The 21,606-nt window shown below is 28.0% G+C and overlaps 2 protein-coding genes across 2 annotated transcripts; one reads left to right on the forward strand and one right to left on the reverse strand.

The window, feature by feature from the left end:
* The first annotated feature begins 614 nt into the window (after positions 1-614).
* Positions 615-6,741, forward strand: LOC107473386 (asparagine synthetase [glutamine-hydrolyzing] 2). The gene is made up of 12 exons (XM_016092948.3): positions 615-828; positions 1,710-1,848; positions 2,857-2,952; positions 3,046-3,187; positions 3,534-3,886; positions 4,579-4,659; positions 4,760-4,981; positions 5,113-5,247; positions 5,363-5,440; positions 5,566-5,652; positions 5,750-5,857; positions 6,221-6,741. The coding sequence occupies exons 1-12, from the start codon at positions 749-751 to the stop codon at positions 6,458-6,460; spliced, it is 1,761 nt and encodes a 586-aa protein (XP_015948434.1). The 5' UTR covers positions 615-748; the 3' UTR covers positions 6,461-6,741.
* Positions 6,742-8,285: 1,544 nt separating this feature from the next.
* LOC107473394 (uncharacterized protein At5g39865-like) lies at positions 8,286-9,887 on the reverse strand. The gene has a single exon (XM_016092959.3). It carries the CDS (start codon positions 9,220-9,222, stop codon positions 8,392-8,394), a length of 831 nt encoding a protein of 276 aa, XP_015948445.1. The 5' UTR covers positions 9,223-9,887; the 3' UTR covers positions 8,286-8,391.
* Between the last annotated feature and the right edge of the window lie 11,719 nt (positions 9,888-21,606).

Consider the following 21,606-nt stretch of genomic DNA (forward strand, 5'->3'; position numbering starts at 1 on the left):
CCTACCAACATGCACCCTATACATGTATATGTTATAAAAAATATATTTCAAGTGGATGTTGAAGTAAAAATCTCTCACTAAATGCAAAAAATCTTTAGCCACTAAAAAAAGATCATTAATTGATAATTTAATATCTTTTTTTACATAAAAGTTAATTCTATTTTAAATTATCATCAAGTTATATAATAATGTTGCATCTTTTTTGTAACCCACGAGTAAGGTTGGATATCTGCAGGTTAAGAACAAGTAGGTTAGAATTGAGATATTCTCAACCCATAAATAGAATATGATTGAGTTTATATAAAAATTTTAACTCACAGATAAAATTAAAATTGACTCCAAATCCTATCCTACCCTATCCTATTTATTACTACCCCTGATAACAATTTAAGAAAATATTTAGAAATGACTGAAAGCAACGTTAACATTATTGGGAAGGGTGATGAGGTTAAGTGGCAGAAGATGAGACACACATACATAATATAACAACGCTCTCTCTATTCATTATTCAATGATTGATGAGGTGATGAGGTCCTCTGGCTCTACTTGCTCTCTTTCACTCTCAAATCGTCTCTTCTTTGTCCTATAAATGCATCATATCCCTCCGCACATTTTGCAAATAACATACACATACATCTTCCTATCTCTCTCTCTCTTGTTTTCCTTTTTCAAAGGAAATAAGAGAGAACATCTATCTTATATTATCACTACTACTACTACTTAATTATTTCTCTTATTAGCAACAATAATGTGTGGGATACTTGCTTGCCTTTGGTGCTCTGATGACTCCTCTGCCAAAAGGAGTCGCATAATCCACCTTGCTCAAAGGCAAAATAATCATTACCCTTCTAATTTCTCATATTATTATTGATGTGTTCCCTAATTCATTTGTTAGATCAACCATTTATTGTTGAATCAGAAGTTAAAACTATATATATGTCATCTTCCCGTTTTCCCTCCATGCTTGATACATTGTTCTAAACTATCAACAGCAAGGGATAGGAGTGGCATTATTATTTTTGACAAAAATACTATTTGAATATCAAAATCAGCTACTAAAATTAGTCACTAATATATTTGTGTTTAAATACATAAGTGTTTTTTTTTTCAATATATATTTGTATTTTAATATATATTTTATACTAGTGATTGATTTTAGTGACTGATTTTAGTATATACGTAACATAGTTGTATTTTTAGATAGTTAAATCGATTTAAATATTTATATATTTTTTTATTTATTTTTTGGTTACAAAAGTAGTAGTTATATGACTTTGTGTAAGATATATACTACAATAATAATGTGAGATATCCAAAAGTACATAAATTATATATGTAAAAGATATAAATCCATTATATATTTCACAATACTACTAGTATTATGTTTATTTATTTATTTTTTTCAAACATGGTATTATGTTCATTTCTGTGTTTTAAGGAAATACCGGAAAGACCTTAATTTGTTTATTTTTATTGTAGTTTAGATTAGTCAAAGATTCGTTGCAATATATGCTCACCATATTGACTTTGAAGCTAACCAAGGCGAATCTATGGATATAATAATATTTTAGACAAATTATGTAATAGCATATCTACTTTGGAAGTGAGGATTGATCAATAATTGCTGCTACATGTTTACTTTACCATTTTGGTACTGTAATTAATTTTTTCCATTTTGGGAAATTGATTATCCTAATGTTTTTATATAGGTTGAAGCACCGTGGTCCTGATTGGATTGGGATATTCCAACACAAGGGTAATTATTTGGCTCATCAAAGATTAGCAATTGTGGATCTAACCTCTGGGGATCAGCCTCTCTTTAATGAAGACAAAACTATTGCTGTTGTGGTAGGCCCTACTATTCTGCCACCATTACTAATTAATTCACATACAACAACAACATATTTGTTTTTTTTTAACTTGAAAAATAATATATTTTTAAATAAATATTAGGAATTTAAATCTTGTCTTTTGTATGTAGTAATTTATTAGCTAACAATAAATCTTTAAATGAACCTCAGATTCATAATGGATTAGTCTATAATTTGTCACACTAAAAAATACTATAAAAAACATAAAAAAATATTTTAAAATAATTTTTTCTTTACAATATACATCGATTATCTTTTGGATTTAACTAAAAAAATATTCCAAGAATACTTGAGAAGATAATAATAATAAACTTTTTTAAGTTGTTAATGTTCGAAAATATAAAAAATATTTTTAATTTTTAAGGAATTTTTTGTGGTATTTTTAACTAATACCTTTTTAGATTGCGTTTGAAAAAAAAATTGAAATTGAAAAATAAAGATTGAGAGATAAAGGTAGAGATAGAGACTAAATTAAGTTTTTATATTATATTTGATATAAAATATACTAGATTGAATTATGTCTTAGTATCATATTTGGTTTAAGACAAATATAGAGACTAAAAAAAATAAAATTTAAAAAATTAAATAATTATTTTTTTAAAAAAATATTATTAAAATTTTAATCTCCATCTTTAAAAATTTTAATTTCATATGTCTCTACATTTAAAAAAAAACTAAAAAGACTAAAATTTCGTGTTTCAAAATTATAATTTTAATTCCAGTTTTTAATCATTAAATACAATACTCAGTCGTCTAATTTTAGACACAATATCAAAAACAAACACATTCTTAGGGCATTTGTGAGGAAACTACGTTGTTATCATTATTGGGGTAAATATTATAGTTCTCCATCAATTTTTTTTCAATCTTATATTCCTTTGAATATAGAGGTTTGTTTGAAGTTCCACTACTAATTATTACTAATATGAATAAAAAATAATTATGATAGCAAAAAGTAATAGATTTTATGAACATATATACACAGGCAAATGGAGAAATATACAATCATGAAGAGCTAAGGAAGAAGTTGCCAAATCACACCTTCAGCACCAACAGTGATTGTGAAGTCATTGCACACCTGGTAATAAAATTAATTATTTTTAATAATAATATTCTTCAATATTTAGAATTAAATCAAAGACGAAATTGTTGAAATACTTGTCATTATTATCAGTACGAGGAGTATGGGGAGAACTTTGTGGACATGTTGGATGGCATATTTTCTTTTGTGCTGTACGACACTCGTGATAACCACTTCTTAGTGGCGCGTGATGCAATCGGGATCACTTCCCTTTACATTGGCTGGGGAGAAGACGGTAATTTTACCACAAATTCCTTTATTAATTTTAGTTCCAAAATTTCTTTTTTATCGATAAATTATTATATTTAATCATAAAATATTTAAACTAATTTGATATTTATCAAAAATTTAGTCTGACAAAATTATTCAAATTATTACACAAATAATCTATTTTAAATTAGGTAGAAATTCAAGTGTAGTCGACTTCACGTGAAGTTGATAGTTGAGGACCGTTTAATAAAAATTTAGTTAAATCAGTCAAATCATCTGACAACTTCAGTTATCAACTTTACGTGAAATTGACACTTGAGTTTTCACCTTTTGTCGATTTAACCTAATTTTATCTTTTGATTGTGTTACAGCGTCAGTGTGGGTTTCATCTGAGTACAAAACGATGCATGAAGATTGCGAACATTTTGAAAGGTTTCAACCTGGTACTTTGTACTCAAGCAGAGAGAGAGGATTTAGGAGATGGTACAATCCTGTTTGGTTCTCTGAGATGATTCCAACAACACCTTATGATCCCATGGTTTTGAGAAATGCTTTGGAGAAGGCAGTTGTAAAGAGGTTAATGACGGATGTGCCCTTTGGTGTGTTACTCTCGGGAGGCTTAGACTCATCGTTGGTTGCTTCCATCACTTCTCGCTACTTGGCTGAAACTAAAGCTGGCAAACAATTGGGAACTACCATTCATTCCTTTTGCATTGGCCTTGAGGTATGTACCTCATCACTTTTATTATTATTATTAGCAAAATTTCAATCCTTTAGCAAGGTCATTACTATGAAGATCAAGGTTAGACAGGTGGAACTAAAGATTTAAAGGTTTAAAACTTAAATCGAAATTTAATCAAGATTAAATCAGATATAATAAAATATAAAAATATTATATACACATAAAAACCTAACCATAAAATCTACTATTATATATTATGTACGTATTACTTAATTTATTTTTAATATGTATTTTATATTCGTGACTAATTTTTAGTATACACATAGTATGATTAAATAAAATAATATATTTAATATATACTTCTTAAAAAAATATTTTGTTTTTTTAGTTTAAATCGATTAACTACTAAAGAATTAGATGGTTCAATTAGTTCACAAATTTCTAACCAATTTAGAATTTGTTTTCACCTTGAAGTTAACCAATTTGCTGGTTTATTTTCAATTAATCCAGTCGAACAACCAGTCAGGTCGATTATAATAAAAATGTCTTTATACAAAAATAATTGATAATCGAGAATTATTAGATAATTTAACATATTTAACTAAACTACTTACTATAATATGTCTCAATATTTTAACTATTATTTTTATAGAAAGACATTTTTATACAAATAGCAGCATTTGGAGAATATGGTAACTTTAACTAACTTACCATTTGTTTATGTTCTTGAGCAGGGCTCACCTGATTTGAAGGCTGGAAGAGAAGTTGCTGATTACTTAGGAACAGTTCATCATGAATTTCACTTCACTCCTCAAGTACATTCTTTTTTTTTCACTTTACATTCTAAATTTTGATTGATTATAGTGCTTCAATTAATTATGTGCCATGGTGAATTTAATTATTTGTCCTGTTCAGGATGGAATCGATGCTATTGAAGATGTGATCTACCACATTGAATCATACGAATTAACAACAGTTAGATCAAGCATACCAACATATCTCATATCTCGTAAGATTAAATCACATGGAATCAAGATGGTTCTCTCTGGAGAAGGCTCTGATGAGATCTTTGGAGGCTACTTGTACTTCCATAAGGCACCAAACAAGGAAGAACTCCACCAAGAAAGTTGTCGCAAGGTATTATATATTCTTATCATCCGCTTAATATGTCGACACAAAATACGATAATAACTATATTTAAATAATATTTTTCACCGGATCCTTCAACGGGATTCGGAGTAAAAAGACTGATACCATATCATGTGCAGATTAAAGCGCTACACCAATATGATTGTCTAAGAGCAAACAAAGCAACATCAGCTTGGGGACTTGAAGCTAGATTCCCATACTTGGATAAGGAGTTTGTTAGTGTTGTCATGGGTATTGATCCTGATAACAAGCTGGTAATTAATATATATTTTCTAATTACTTTGTTGTGTGGTTAATTTATTAATTAGTTAGTATTAATAGATTATTATAACTACTTCAAAATTTTTATTATTTGAACATTTTCATCAGTCTGGACAAAAAAGACGAATTGAGAAATGGATTCTTAGGAACGCCTTTGATGACAAAGAACGTCCCTATCTTCCACAGGTATTTTAATTTTATCATCCAACTAATTAAACATATCCTAAGTGTTTTGTGTATAAAATAAAGGATAAATGATTGACATTTGAAAAATAACATTTTTTTTTTGGCATGATTAATCTTATATACAGCATATACTGTGGAGGCAAAAGGAGCAAATGAGTGATGGAGTTGGGTATAATTGGATTGATGCACTCAAGGCACATGCTGCTAGTCATGTAAATCTTAATCTATCTTAATTATGCTAATTCAGATTAATTAATGTTTTCTCTACCTTCAATAATATTTTATTGATTTTTCAACTTAATATCACAGGTTACCGACACTATGATGCTTAATGCTGCAAGAACCTACCCACTTCACACTCCTCCAACAAAAGAAGCTTACTTATACAGGATGATTTTTGAGAAGATCTTCCCTAAGGTGATTTAGACAATTCAACAATGATCAATTAAAGCATAAATGAAAAGATAAATGTGTAATTACCTTAAACAAAATAGTGAAATTTACACATGATACAAATTACAAATTCAATGATAATTAACTTCTCACTTTATCATTTTACCAATCTTTTTCTTTTAAAAAAGTTTTATCCGTTATTTTTTTGTCAATTATTTTATTATTTTTCATACTAATATTTGAAATCTTTATAAATTTCTATGATAATTAACTAATAACTGAGATTAAGATTTGCATTTCTCACTTTAGTTAAACATTTATGTTTTATAGTAATTATTATTTTACTAATTCTTATATGTGATACTAATTTTGAATTTGTATTTGCAGCAACCGGCTAGGTTGACAATTCCATGGGAACCAACAGTTGCATGTTGCACACCAAAGGCACTAAGTTGGTTCCCTGAATGGTCAAACAACATGGACCCTTCAGGAAGGGCAGCATGGGGAATTCACAATTCCGCTAACACCAAATTGGTTAGTTCTGACATTGTGGAACCAAACAAGGTTGAACCTCAGAACGGTGCTGCCACCACCACCACCACCAATGGTGCCACTAATGGCCATTAATTCAATCTTCTATCTTCTATCTATGCCTAATTGGAACTAGTCTTGGAAAAATTGGAATAAAGGATTCACAAGTGTGTGATGCTGATGGTGTTCTTATGTTACTCATTTGTTTTGTTTACTTTTTGTTTTTTTAATTAAATGAAGAAAATAATTAGTTTGGGGATCTGAGTTTATTATTTTTTGTTATCCATGAAAGAATTTGTGTTTTAGTTGAGCAAATGTATTAGGTTATTGTTACTCCCTTGAAGTACTTCATTAATTAAATATTTTTTTATCCATTATTTTCACTTTTTTCCCTTTATAAAATTTTAAAAATTAAAAAATAAAAAACACAAATTAATCTTATCTTAATTTCGTTTGAAAGAAATAAATTTCTTTTTTCGAGAATATATTAGTTAGAATTTTAATTTAATTTTTAAATTTTTTAATATTATAATTTTAAATTAGTCAATCAATTTTAATGATTTTACAATTTAAATCTTGTTATAATTTTATATTTTACGTATCTAATTTATTTTTTTATTTTATGTAAAATTTCGATTTTTTTTATATTGGGAGACGAAAAATCCTTGAGTCTTTTAGTGAGCATCCATACATAAAATTTAGGTCCACCGAACCATACTTATCATAAATACATAAATCCAAATAAAACAACATCTAAATCTGGTACCTTAAGGAAGCAATCAATGCCCATCACCAACATAGTTTGGGTTTAAAAATGAATTTCTATGACCAATAATTGGTGTTGGAAGAAGTGAAAATTAACCACACGAAATCAATTATCAACTATATAGGTTAAAGAATTATTATAGCCTTTATAAAAGGATTCACATAATCACATGTTTCTATTTCCTTACCCTATTATTATAACTATATTTGATTTCAAACAATATTATAGAGATGCGAGTATGATATGGTTGCTTATATTTGTCACATTCCCACATTTGGGTCAAATAATTCGTTGCTTTTATACAACATGATCTTGTTCTTAGTGATGAGAGTGCTGCTTGATAAATGATAAAATATAGGCCATGCCTTTTGCCTTTATTGCACTAAATATTAAAATAAATTAAATTCCAATTCAATCTCTGAAATTTCACCTTAGAATCAAGTCATTCTTCAATTTTTTTTTCCGAAAATCAAATGAGTACTAGATATTTTCAGTTAAGTGTTAAAGTAAGAAAAAATCCAGTTTAATTAGTATCAATTTTAGTAGTTAGGGCTAAAATATAATAATACTAAAAACTTGAGATATATTAAATAATGTTGAGTTTCTAAGAGTTAATGTAATAGATTGGTGTATCAAGTTATGCAATTTTGCCAACACCGTGTTGAAAAATTGTGACAGTATTAGAAGATAAAAGGATATCACCTGTTTAAAATAATGGTGTAATCACCATTGTTGACAATGGTTTATGATTCAGATGAAAAATTCAATCAGTTTGGTGGAGCAATGCAGCGTATTGATATTAATTTAATCTATAATTAAATAACAATAAATAAAATATTATTAATAGAGCTTGCTTGTTATTAATATAGGTAACATGGATTTTCAAATAAAAAATACATAGCCACAGGCAGAAAAGTCATGTTATGTCCTTCAATCAACAATTTCTTACAAGTCCATACAACTACAAAACTAAGTAATCCAAAAAAAAAATCCTAAAATTAACCAAAAAAAAAAGAAAAATTAGTGTTATTTTCGTTTTCTCATATTTGAGTCATTGACACTTTTTCCCAACTACTCTTTTCATTGTCCTTTTTCATTTTTGTTGTTATTATTTTAATTATTATAGCAGTCCCACAGTCCCACTCACTCATTGACTGATGAAAATATCAAATGTATATATCTCTTAACAAAAAAATGAAAAAAAATTCATCATGAAATGAGAGAGTGATGGGTGATTATTGGTGGTGCGGGTGCAGGTGGATCAGCAAGAGCAAGAGAAGCACCTGATCAAGCCACTCTCATTGCAAGCCGTACACGTCTTGAATCCACCTTTCTCCTCGTACACCTTACGCGCACCGGAACACTCCCCGCAAAGCACGAATCTGTGGTCCCCACACACGTGGCACTGCCTCAAAGAATCCGATGCGGGCAACCCTTCGAGAAGCTTCTTAAGTTCTCCACTTTCGTGAAGCCACCTCACTTCTTCGGCCCCACCCACGTACCTACCGTTCACGAAGACACGTGGCAGGGTCAGCCCGTTTAACCGACCCGTTACCCGACGAAGTTCCCGGAGAAAACCCGAGTCCATTGACACGTCACGCTCGTCTAGTGCTACCTTGAACCCGCGAAGGATGGAACGCACCGTTTTGCAGTCCTCGAAGGTGGACCGCACCACGCGCAGGCTGGTGAAGTACACTACCACGCGCTGCTCTGCTCGCGGAACGATTACCGAAGAGACCGTTTCCTTGGCGCGTGAGTCCATTTCGACGGCGCGTACATCTGATTTTGCGGCGCGTGAGTCTGGTTCTCCGGCGCGTGAGGCATAGGTTTGGGAGGGGGAGTTGGTGAGTTTTGAGGGCTGGTTGAGCAGGTGAGTTGACCAGGCTCGGAGGAGCGAGTTGGCGAGTGTGACTCGGTGGAAAATGGTTGTGGAGGGTTTGGCTTTTGTGATGGTGGCGTTAGTGGTGGGGGGTTCTTCAAGAAAGAGGGTTTGAATGTCTTTGAAGGAGGAACATGAGAAATGAGAATGGGGTTGTTGGGATGATGTGTCGTGAATTTGAAGTGCTGATGATTTTTGCCATGGTAACCACATTGAAGGTCTAGAATTGTGAAGAAGCTCGTTGCTTTTTTCTTTCTCCTCTTCTTGTTTTGTTGTAGCGGGAGGTTGTGATTTTGAAAGGTGAAAAAGGTTTGATTTTTAGAGGATATCTGAAATGGGTATTGCTTGATTTGTTGTTTTGGAGGAAAGGGTTGGATTTGGTTGTTCAAAGTTTGGATTTTGGTGTTTGAGGTAAGAGATTGAAGAATGAATGGCTTTGCATTTTGATTTTAGCAGAGAAGTGTGAAGGGTTAAGAGGTGAATGAATGAGCGAGGGAAGAAGAAAAAGAGGGGAAACAGAATATGGAAATTTGGGGGTGGTTAAGGTAGTTGAGGGGTTGGTTTTATTTTTTCGCTTTCACGAGGGGTTTTCAAGAGGGAGAACCTAGAAGAAAGAAGCGGAAGATGGATGAGTGTGAGTAAGAGGATCTTATTACAACCTTGTATAAATATGGACAAATTATATGTTCTTCTTCTGTGTCTCTGTGTTGTCTGTTTATAGAGATCTGTTCATGTATGTATGTAAATACATGCAAGAAGCTACTAATTACTACCACTGCACTCTGCAAAAGAAGTCAATATCAGTTTCTTGGACCTAGATATGAGCATACGTATTAACACACAAATGAAATGCAGCTCTATATTCCATTATTTAACAAGCATGCTATTTTGGCAATTTTAATATATAGTAGTTTTTTTAAAATTGTCTATAGTCTATAGAGATAAAATAAGGGAAATGTATAACATTGTTGTTCATTGATTGCACAGTTTGACAAATTGCTTGTTACCATCCTCTCTCTACCAGCAGAAATTGGCAGCACAACCAACACCAATTAGGACATCAATGATAACCTCTTTATTGTTCTTCAAGACAGTTTTACTATTGGTAAAGAGCAAGAGGATAAAAGGTTCGTAGTTAAAAAAATAATTTAATAAATGATGATTACCAATTTGTCTCTTTAAGTGTATCTCCATCCTCTCCAATGCTAGTTCTAATTTTATTTTATTTTACTTTTGCTTTATAAAAATATTTATAGAATTATATGTCAGTAAAATTAAAAGTGAAATTTACTCTTTTAATATTTAATATTAGTTCAATTAAAGTTTTATATTATTTAAAATTATTTTATCAACATAATTATACGAGTTGTAAAATTTTATTGGTTTTCTATCAAAGTGATATTGTATCTCAAAAGTGATACCGATTTTATTTCATAAATCAACTTTAATACAAATTTTAATTTTAAATTAATCCATTTCTTAAAAGTGATACTCTAAAAACACTCTATTAGAGATGCTCTAAAATAGTTAAATATTGGTAGAAAATTTTTAAAATATTTTTCTTTTGATTCGTCCATAACTATTATTTCAGAAAAATTTTGTTTGGTTTAATATATTTGTCATTTTCACATTTAGAATTAATATATGAGAAATGCTGAATAAATGGTTGAATTAGTCCATAAAAAAGATTATTTGTTTTCTAAATTGGTCCCTGAAAGATTTTTTTAATTAAATTTATTCTTCAAAAATTTTAAATTAGTCATGTTAGTTATTTGTTACTTTTTTTATTGATGGTGTCAAAATTTGCTAATGTGATACGTTAAGTGATACCATAATATAATACACACCTAGAAGTCCTAATTGACTATTAACATAATAAAATTATAAAATTATATCAAATCAAAATCTAATTGATGAGAAAACCTGAGGTATTAGAATCCTTCAATTTGGAATTAATTTGATCTATTTACATAAATTAACCATGTTAATAGTCAATTAAGACTATTAGGCGTGTGTTGTGATGTTATTTAACGTATCACATCAATAAACTCTGACGACGCCGTTAGTAATAGAAGTGATGAAATGACTAACACGAGTAATTTAAAATCTTTAAAGGACGAGTTGATTAAAAAAATCTTTTGAAAACTAATTTGAAGAACGAGTGATTTTTCAAGAACTACTTTAATCATTTACTCGAGGAATACTAGAGAGCCTCAAAATTTATTACTTTCTTATCAGCAATTAATTAACAATATTTAAAAAAATAAATTAAAAACATGTTATTATACTAAAAAAATTGTACTAATGACTAAAAATATTGATAAAAAAACAACAAATTTTGCTCTCTTATAATTTTTCTCATAACATATTTTAGAATCTTTTGATTTTATAATTCATACAATATTAAAAGAGTAAACTACTAAAATTCAAAAGTTAGTGTCATTGACAAAATGAATTCAAAAAATTCAAAAAATGCTAAGGACAAATAGGTAAAGTATTGTTTTGGTCCATAATATTTAGAGTGGATCCTATTTTAGTCCATAACGTTTTAATCGTTCTATTTTCATCCCAAAACGTTTAAAGTGACATCAATATTATTTCATCGTCAAATTCTTCACTAACATTTAACGAAATTGATGTACTATTATTAATGTTTTTATTAAAGCTACATTTGTTCAACTCTTTTCTATCACCTTCACCCTCTCAACAAGCTCAAATATCACTGAATGATCATATTTTTTTGAAAAATAAAAAGAAAAATTTAGAGAACAAATTTTGTTACGAATTTTTGTATTCATCTTTTAAATATTTGTTCAAATATTACTACAAAAATTTAGATTTAATGAATAAATTGTATGTTAAATATAAAAGTTTTTTTTGTTACTTGCAAAAAATATAACGTTTATTGGTTTTTTTGTCGTATTTTCAAATCATTCAATGACTGTTTTATCGATAACATCTTTTAAAGAATTTTTTGTCAATAGCTAAATCTTTTGGATACCAAATTAGCAGTTAATTCATATTAAAAACTATCAACAATAAAATATTTATGATATAAAATATAACAATCAAGACATAAAAATTGTAGAAGAAGAGAAAAATTAGAGAGAATGAAAAAATTCTATTTTTGGTAGTTTTATTGATATGCTGTGCCTAGGATATTTAAATGGTTAATTTATAACTAAAGACGAAAGATATAAGATTACATCTAACAATAAATTCTATTTAATTAATCTTGTTAGAAACATAATTATTTATGTATATTTTTGTACTAACTTAAGTTTTTGAAAGAAGTAGTTTTATCACAGTAGAAAAATGTTTATGATTAAAAGGTCTAAACTTCAGTCATTATTATTTTCAAAAGAAAAAAATTGTATAAAATAAAAAAAAAACAATACAAAAATTTAATTAAATCCAAAAATAAAATGTTATTTAAATACTCTATTAGAGATATAAGTATTTATATATCTCCTTCTTTCATTTTAAACTTTTTTTTTATATATATCAATCAGATAGTTGAGATTTGGTGCTAACTTAGAAAAAATATATTGATAACATTTTGAAAAAGGCTGAAATGGAAAATTGCACAGCGTAACCCTGCACTGAGTTTAGAGTCACAGGGTATTCAGATTTAGATTGGGCATCAGATATCAAAAATAGAAAATCTATAGCAAGATATTGTATTTATATGGGAAAGAACTTAATCTTTTGAAGTTCAAAGAAGCAGCAGTGTGTTTCCAAATCCAAGTGATGCTCAAGTGGCTAATGTCATGATCAAGCCTATTTCATCAGAAAAGTTTCATGAATTTTTTCAGCAAACTCATGATTATTAGAGAGCCTCTAATATTCATGTGAGGGAGGATGAAAGATTAAGTTAATTAGTTAAGTAGTTGGACATGTTAGAATTTTATTTTATTTATAGTCTAATTTGTTAATATAGAGATTAGTTTGATCTTTGATAATATTATAATTATTACAAAATTTATTAGTTAATTGTATTCGTAGTTGGTTAGTTCTTTGATGAAGAAAATATAATTGTTCATAAAAGATATAATTTGGGTTCTTAATTTTAATCATCATGATAAATACACTAATTTAATTTTAATTAGTGATTCAATAATTAAAATTTTTAAATTTAAATTAAGAATATATGACAATAACTAGAAGTACCTAGATTATTAGTTTTATAAATTAATTAACACTGCGAGCTGAAAGTATTAGTTGCATTTCTTGTATAGCAAGCCAAGGTTTAATACCTTATGTAACAACACATTACTCTAATTTTTCTCTCTCGTTTTTCATCATTATCACCTGCTAGCTATTAATACCTTTTAAATTTGAACTGAATATGATCAAATTAAGGATATTCATATGACGTTCATTAAGGATATATCTTATTAATTAAAGCCTTACTAAGAAAAAATTAGTGAAAAAATCTTAGTAAAAAAAAATGTAATATTCCCATGATAGGAAATACCTTATTAAAACCTTATCAAGGAAAATGCAAAAGGGCAAAATTAAAGTACCACACTAATAATGCCTTGTTTGAGAATTGCATTTTATTTTACTCTCATAAGTATCTTTCTAACTAGTGAACAAAAAATTAAAGTACCACACTAATAATGCACTTTTTATAGTAAATATATTTCATATGTCATCCTAAGGTACATGAGTGTGTTTAGGGTCTGTTTGGATTTTGTCTCAAGATAAAAATATAAAAATAAATAAAAAAATTTAGAGATAGAATTATGTTCGAATGCAGAAATCGAAATAAAATCATAAATATATTTTTGTTTCGGAGACAAATTTTGCCAAAATATTGTCTGTTATAAAATTTGAGACACAAAAATAATTTTTAAAGATAAATTTTTTTCTTAAAACAATCATCATCAAACTTTCAATAATCAAATTATACCCTTTAAATTTTTTAACCAAAGTTACATCGTCGTCCCGCCTTTATTCATCATCCAAAACTAATGTCATTACTACCAAAAATTCTAAACATTAAATTGTAATCATAACCATAAATCCTCAAAAAAAAAAAATTAATAATAAACTAATTTAACAATAAAAAAATTAATATTTACTGCTTACAAGTTAATTCCTTATATTTTGTTTAATAAATCCAGTTCATCAGCCTTCTTTGCATTTTATGGCTAATTTTCCCTTCGTCCACATTAATTCTTTTTTTACGGTTTTTGGCTTAATTAAAACTTACACTTTTATGCATAATATTTAGCCCTCAGCTCAGAAGTGTGGGTATTTTAGTAGATAATTTTATATTCAACTCTCTTCATGTTGGGTTTCTTCATATAAATATGCAAATAACTAAAGTGAATGGTGTGGAATATTTAATTTGTAAATAGTATCTCAGTAATAAATCTTATTTTTCTTATTTATTTTTAATATATTTTTTTATTTAAGAACTAATTCATGAGGATATTGATTTTTAAAAGGCTATAAGTTTTTACGATCAAAATATTTTAAAGTGAGAAAATTGGTAAAGTAGTAAAGTGAGAAGTTAATCACTTTTAAATTAAAATAATTAACAGTGGGACATACATTTTATAAAAGTTACAAAATCAATAGTGATTAATTCTTTATTTTATCATTTTACCAACTTTCTCACTTTAAAGGATTTAAATTCAAGTTGTTAATATATTAAGGGATAAGGTTTTTTTTGTCCCTAACGTTGAGGATCAGAATCGAAACTATCTCCAACGTAATTTTTTATTTAGAATCTTTAATATTTTTTTTCGTATTTAAATCATCATTTTTAATAAAATTTTTAATTTTATTCCTAAAATACTCCTACTTTAATAAAAAATTATAAAATTAAAAAAAAGAAAAGAACACGTTTTGAAGGAGATGCGCCGGCGCTGCTAGAGTTCGTCGCCGCCGTCGCGTAGTTATCGGGAGGGGGACCCGCCGACGCTGCTTCTTCTTTTGTGACTGCTTCTGCTTCTTCTTCTGCCTCTTCTTCTTCTTCTACTTCTGTGATTGTCTCTGCTTTTTCTTCTGCTTCTTTCTCTGTTTGAACTTCTGCTTCAACTTGAGCTTCTGCTTCTTCTTCTATTACTGCCTCTGCTTCTGCTTCTATGACTGTCTCTACTTCTGATTTTGATTTGTTGTTTTCTGATTTTATTGTTGTTGTGTGTTGATATGATTGTTAAGTTGAATTTCTGATTCCTTGATTTATTGAATTTGTGTTAATTTTATTAATGTTATTTTTCTTGGTGGTGGAAGTAAAGGTGGTAGTGGTGGTGGTGAAAGTAAATGTGCTGATAGTAGTAGAGGGCATTTTTGTCCAGAAAAAGTTAAAAGGACGATTTAAATACGAAAAAAAATGTTAAAGATGATTCTAAATAAAAAAATTATGTTAAAGATGGTTTCGATTCTGACTCTCAACGTTAGGTACCAAAACAATACTTATCCCATATATTAATTATTCAAATACTATACGAGAATAAAATCTCTTTATGAAATGTAAATTAAGATTTTAATCTTTCTAAAATCAAATAATACTTTACTCTAACATAAAAGTAAGAACGAAAAAAAAATGCCAACAAACTATAACTCAAATGTCATAGTCTTTCTTCTTCATTTAGAGGTCTCGAATTACTATTAGATGATTTGATATATTTTACTAAATTGTTATCTAACGAATAACGACTCTTAACTAGCAACTTCACATAAAAAAATTATTTTTTATTTTTATTATAATTTGTAAATAGTATCTCGGTAATAAATTTTATTTTTCTTAAGTATTTCTATTTTTTTTATAAATTTAAGAACTAATTTATGAAGATATTGATTCTTAAAAGGCTATAAGTTTTTAAATATTAATTATTCAAATATTATATGAGGATAAAATCTCTCATAAAATGTGAATTAACATTTTAATCTAATATAAAAGTGAGAACAAAAAATACAAATAATTAAAATGTGATAAAAATTTATATGTAGTTATTTTTATATAAAATTATTAATTAAATATTATTAGATAATTTAATATATTTGACTAAATTATCATCTAACTATTTTTAACTATTAATTTTATATAAAGATAAAGAGAATTATACATGTTTAATGTAAAAAGTATTTAGGGCAGAAGATTGTGTTCATAGTGACCACTTGGGGTCATATGGCACGATATATATCTTGAACACGCCTTGTTTGTAAGAATAGCATCAATGGCTTCCAAAAAAGCTAAACCTTTTTCAGTAACCCTCCAACATCAAAGTGGGTGGATACTGAAAAGTTTCACATGGTGGCGCAGGGTGAAGAGATAAAAAAAAAAAGAAAAAAAATTACAATAATAAAAAAAGTGGATGCAAGGAGGGATCCAAGATTAACATTACTAAGAGTAAGTTCTAACCACATGCCATGTTGTTATTGATTTAACACTTTTGAACAATCTAGAGAAAGATGCCACCCTTGCTTTACATGTGATTATGGAAACAAATTAATGCAAACATTGTGTTCTTCTTCTTGATTATGGTGAAGAATTTCCACTACAAATTTCTAGCTTTGACTAACTGACTTCGTGCCTCTGATCTTGACTATTGAGGCATCCAATTATTTTTAATATCTTAATTTATAATAAGAATATTCATTTTCGCAATTTTATATTACCATGTGTTATTCATTGGAGTTAATTATTTTTTATATGAGGAATGAAATGGTGTAATAATATGAGTTAAAATATGTGTATTTCACAAGTGTGATGCATAATACAAATCGTTATTAACGATAACGATTTGCATAACAAAAAAAATCGTTAATAACGATTTCATAAATCACATTTTTTTAAATTAAAAAATTGAAATCGTGACTCACGATTTTTTATTTTTTTTTTGTTTTACTTGAAATCGTAATTCACGATTTCTATTAATTTTTTTTTAATTTTTTTGTCTTATTTGAAATCGTTACTCACGATTTCTTCTTATCCCATAATACTGTATTACACCAAAATATTATAATATTAATGAAAAACACCAATAACAATCCAATATAAAAAAAAATTAGCCTTATTCATTGTATTGTCTTTTGACATAATTTAATAATACAAATTTAGATATCTAGCAAATGGTAACAATTAATAATATTTGAATTATCTCGGATATAAGAGAGTTTTGACTGAATTACTTGTAACTTCGATAAATTCTTGATCTTTTTTTATAGTAAAAATTAAATAAGAGTAAATTTTTTTTTCAGTCTTATCATTTTTTAATTTAGATAATTTATACTTTAACAATTAAACAATGACAATTCAACTCTTATTATTTTTTTATTAGAGGCATGAGTTTTTTTGTAAAAATTTTTGGCAGAAGATGACGAAAAATATTTACTTGTGACGACGTAATATATTTTAGCACTTTAGCTCTTACATAATTATTAAAATAATATTTTAATTAAATAGTTATCATCTCTTTCTGCAACATTGTTTTGACGATTATATAAATGATAAACAGTCTAAATCAAATAGTTATCATTCATATAAGACAGACGAAGATCAAATAGTATAAATTAATATCACATGTAAGTATTTTATACCACTTTTTAAAAAGGAGTCATGTGTCTAATAAAAATAAATAAAGAATAAATTATTATTTTTTAATTATTAAAGTGCAAGTTGTTTAAATTAAAAAAATGATAAAAATAAAAAAAGGCCAAGATTTTACTCTAAAAATAAATGAATACCTATAGGTGTTAGGAGAAGGGGTATACTAGCTGCATATATGCTACTAATTATTAAGTTCTGATTAAAAATTTTGAAATTGTAAAGTGTTTTTGTTCTTTGGATAAATAGTTATAGACTGGAAATTCTTTTAAGCTTCTAATGTTCTATCTTGACAAGCCTTAGTTGAAGTAAAAGTCAAATGGAGTTGATGATCTAAGACAAAAAGACATTGTTATTCATAGGCCAATAATATTATTGTACGCTATTGTCAACTGATTTGATTCGATTAGGTTAGCATCTGAATGACTATTTATAGTTAAAGGGAATAATTCATAACTGATTAAGCTAGTTAGCTAGTATATATCTCCTTATAACTAATTCTATTAATTTAACACTTAAATTTCAGTTCAAAATATAGGAACTTCGCCATAATATATTGTATAACTCTTTTTTTTAGTGTCCTTTAGAGAATAAAATAATGTCTTATTGAATCTTCCCCTTCAAAAAAATTTAAAAGAAGAATACCCTATCTCATAATTCGTTAGACAAATTATTTCATTAAAAACTTTATTAGACAAAGCTCAAATTTGGGACAAAAATTATGGCTACAGAAAAAAATCATTACTTATTACTCTCTCAGATAACTGTCAAGGATATAAGTCTAAACAGTAAAGAAAAATTGTCAACAATAGTAATACATTTGCTTCAGCAAATGGTTATTATTTTTTAATATTTTCAAAGATAACATATAAATATTTAATTTTTATTTATTTAAGTATTAAAATATAAATTAAGACTTGTCATAATTATTTAATTTTTGTTGCTTGAAATTTTATTACCTGCTTTAAATAAAGAATTTTGACAGTGGATAGCAAGGTGAGAACTGAGAATTTCAGAAGCATGAGAAAAAGTGTCTGGCATCACACTTCACTGACACATCGTTGTTTGGTGTTAGGATCACAGCCTGGCTTTTAAGTGAATTTTACGTTATTCCATTTTAATCAATTTTTTAATCACCTCTAAGATGCAATGTTACCCTCACAAGTCACAACACAGGATCTTAGATTACCACCATGTATTGTATGACATTATTCATTTAATAACCACCCAGTAGTTAGATAAGCTCATTAAGGATTTGTTTGGATGGGAAGATGAAAATAGAAAGGAAGAAAATAAAAAAGAAAGAAAAGAAAGAAAAGAATTTAAATGTATTTTTATTTTTTTTTTGAGTTGTTTGGATGAAAGAAAAATGGAAAGAAAGAAAAGAAAATAAAGAATAATTTTCTTTGTTTGGTTAAAAAAAAATTAGGAAGAAAGAAGAATAAATTAGTAGTAAATGATATTTTTGTTTTTGTATTTTAAAAAGGATATTCTATGTATATAAATTTATTATTTAATTTAAAATAATTAAAATAAAATTAAATATATTAATACAATTAATAATTTAAAGATAGATCATCAATCATAGTTTTTTTATGTTATAATAAGTTTGAGTCATACCAAATAAAATTATACATCACACAATGTATCACTTCATGTAATTTAAGACAAAATATAATGTATTGTTTAAATTATTAAAAAAAAAAACTCCAGCCCGATTCATGCAAAGCATGATGGATAGCTAATACAAATTCTACTGAATTCTCTTCATACACATCAACAGTAAAAAAATATTCTAACACATGTGCTTGCTCTTTTAATAGTATATATATTTTGAAGGATTTGAAGTTTCATATATTTTAAAGCTATTTCTTATAAATTTATTATCTTCAACAAGAAACATTATATGTTTCAAATTCCAAGCACAATACTAATCTACTATCCAATTGATATATCAACAACACAAATTTATTAACACCAAATAATTTGCATACCACCTTTGAAATTCTAGCACCCTCAGTATAATCAACCACATAAATTCTGGTAGTTTTAAAGGGTCTATTAATCAAAGAGCAACTACAACAACACTAATATTATAATATGAAATTTTTGATGCATTAAATATATACTTCAGTCAATATCCAAGATATATAACTACATATTCAAAATGCATAAGCATATACCAACCATAAGCCTCTTTTAAGACTCTCATGAGTATATTAATTACAAAATATAGAGGCTCTACTAAAATTATACAACATTAGATCCTAAAATCCTAAACATGCACAAAATATGTTTTACCATTACTGATTGTGTTCCTCTTAAATTGCACCAGCTTTCTTCATTAAGTCATACAATGCACCGTGGCGATCTTCAAAGGGAACACCAAAAAATTCTCATTTTGCTCTTTCATCTCTATAGAGAAAACGGTAGCAACTCCAAAAGATCTCTTTAACAACACCCAATTTCTTTAGCTCGTTATACACATCATTTTCAGAGTAAATTCGAGCTCTACTTTGTTCTAGGAATGTAATTCCTCTCTCAACAGCTTGAGCTTGGATCTTGGCAACTTGAATTTGTTCTTCAACTATCAGAACTTGTCTTTCTGCTAGCATAACTTGTTTCTCAGTTGTTTCAGCTTGCCTTTCCGCTGTTAACGCTTGCTTCGAAGTAATATCAAGTGATTTATCATAGTAATTATTCCCATCCTTCAACATATCTGTCAATCCTTGAATACCTTTACTCATTCGTTCCATATCAGCATCAAATAAACCACTCATTGGTGCTTTACGCTTAGAACCTCTATGATTTCCTTGTGTTCCATTAGATTGGTTTGAGTTACCTAAATCAGGGCTCTCCTCTGCAACAAAGCTAGTTGAATGAGTGGTAGGTTGCCAATCATTCCACTCACACTCAAACCCCTGATATTCATCTTCATTCAAATTAATTGTTTCCTTCATCTTGGCCATACTTTTATTTCTTTCTTTGACACTTCCAGCAATATTTTCAGTTGCTCTGTCTTGACCGTATATAAAATACAATTTATCATAATGTTTGATGGAAATTCGCATCCACTTTTTTGCATCTGGTCTTGCCTATATAAAAAAAATAGATGCATATATATTAATTTAATTATATGGTTTTCTTTCCTTAAGTTGTGAGTAGTTTCATAGATAAGTATATACAAGAACAATAGCTTCATGAAAATCTAGTCCTCACATATTAGTTATTTGTTAAAATTTTTTAGATAGAGGAAGCATATATTATGTGTAAATTTGACACTTGTAAAGAATTTTAATCATTTAGAATCACAGGTCAAAATAATTTCATATTGCAACTTATCATGCGCAAATGTATCTATAAACTTTAGTAACAACTTATCATGAAATTAATTACCTTAATTAAATCAGTCCAAACTTCAGGTTCAGCGGTAAAGAGTTTGGTTTCTGGGTTCCATGAAAATCCACTTAAGTTATGAAAGTCGTAACAAACTCCAAATTGATCCTTCAAAGTCTTCAGTCTATTCTTAAGATTATATTTACGAAGATGGTTCCCGAATGAAGTTTTTAGAATTGCAAGAACGTTGACATATGCAGTTGTTGTAAAAGTGCCGTCAACTCTGTTTCTTTTGCTACATTCCTCAATCAAAACATCAAGGAAAGCTGCATCCATTTCTTCAGTCCATCTTAAATTGTCTTTGATTGATGTGTCACCTTGAAATGCCATCTTCTTTGGCATTTGGTCTTAACCTGAAAAATTAAGAGCTAAATTATAAAAACAATCTTCTATAAATTAACTTCAATGAAATAATGATATAAAAAGTGTTAATGATGAATTCATCAATTAACCAGGAATATTACCTTTAGAAGTAATTCCTACAATACAAGTAATTAAATTAATTTTAAAAAATAATTATCATCATAAGTGAATGTTTCAACTACACACTTCATACATAGTAATATCATGCTTTTCACAATACTCATGAATATTACACCTTTGAAAATATTAGTTTGACACATAATAGTCCTAACATT

The sequence above is a fragment of the Arachis duranensis genome, chromosome 1, assembly GCF_000817695.3.
Source record: "Arachis duranensis cultivar V14167 chromosome 1, aradu.V14167.gnm2.J7QH, whole genome shotgun sequence".
NCBI lineage: Eukaryota > Viridiplantae > Streptophyta > Magnoliopsida > Fabales > Fabaceae > Arachis > Arachis duranensis.

Excerpts from the sequence above, each read along its gene's own strand:
- LOC107473386 (XM_016092948.3), top strand. The coding sequence starts at position 749 with ATGTGTGGGATACTTGCTTGCCTTTGGTGCTCTGATGACTCCTCTGCC. Across the intron at positions 3,188-3,533 it reads CATTGGCTGGGGAGAAGACG|CGTCAGTGTGGGTTTCATCT; the intron begins GTAATTTTACCA and ends ATTGTGTTACAG. Across the intron at positions 4,982-5,112 it reads ACCAAGAAAGTTGTCGCAAG|ATTAAAGCGCTACACCAATA; the intron begins GTATTATATATT and ends TATCATGTGCAG.
- LOC107473394 (XM_016092959.3), bottom strand. The coding sequence starts at position 9,222 with ATGTGGTTACCATGGCAAAAATCATCAGCACTTCAAATTCACGACACA.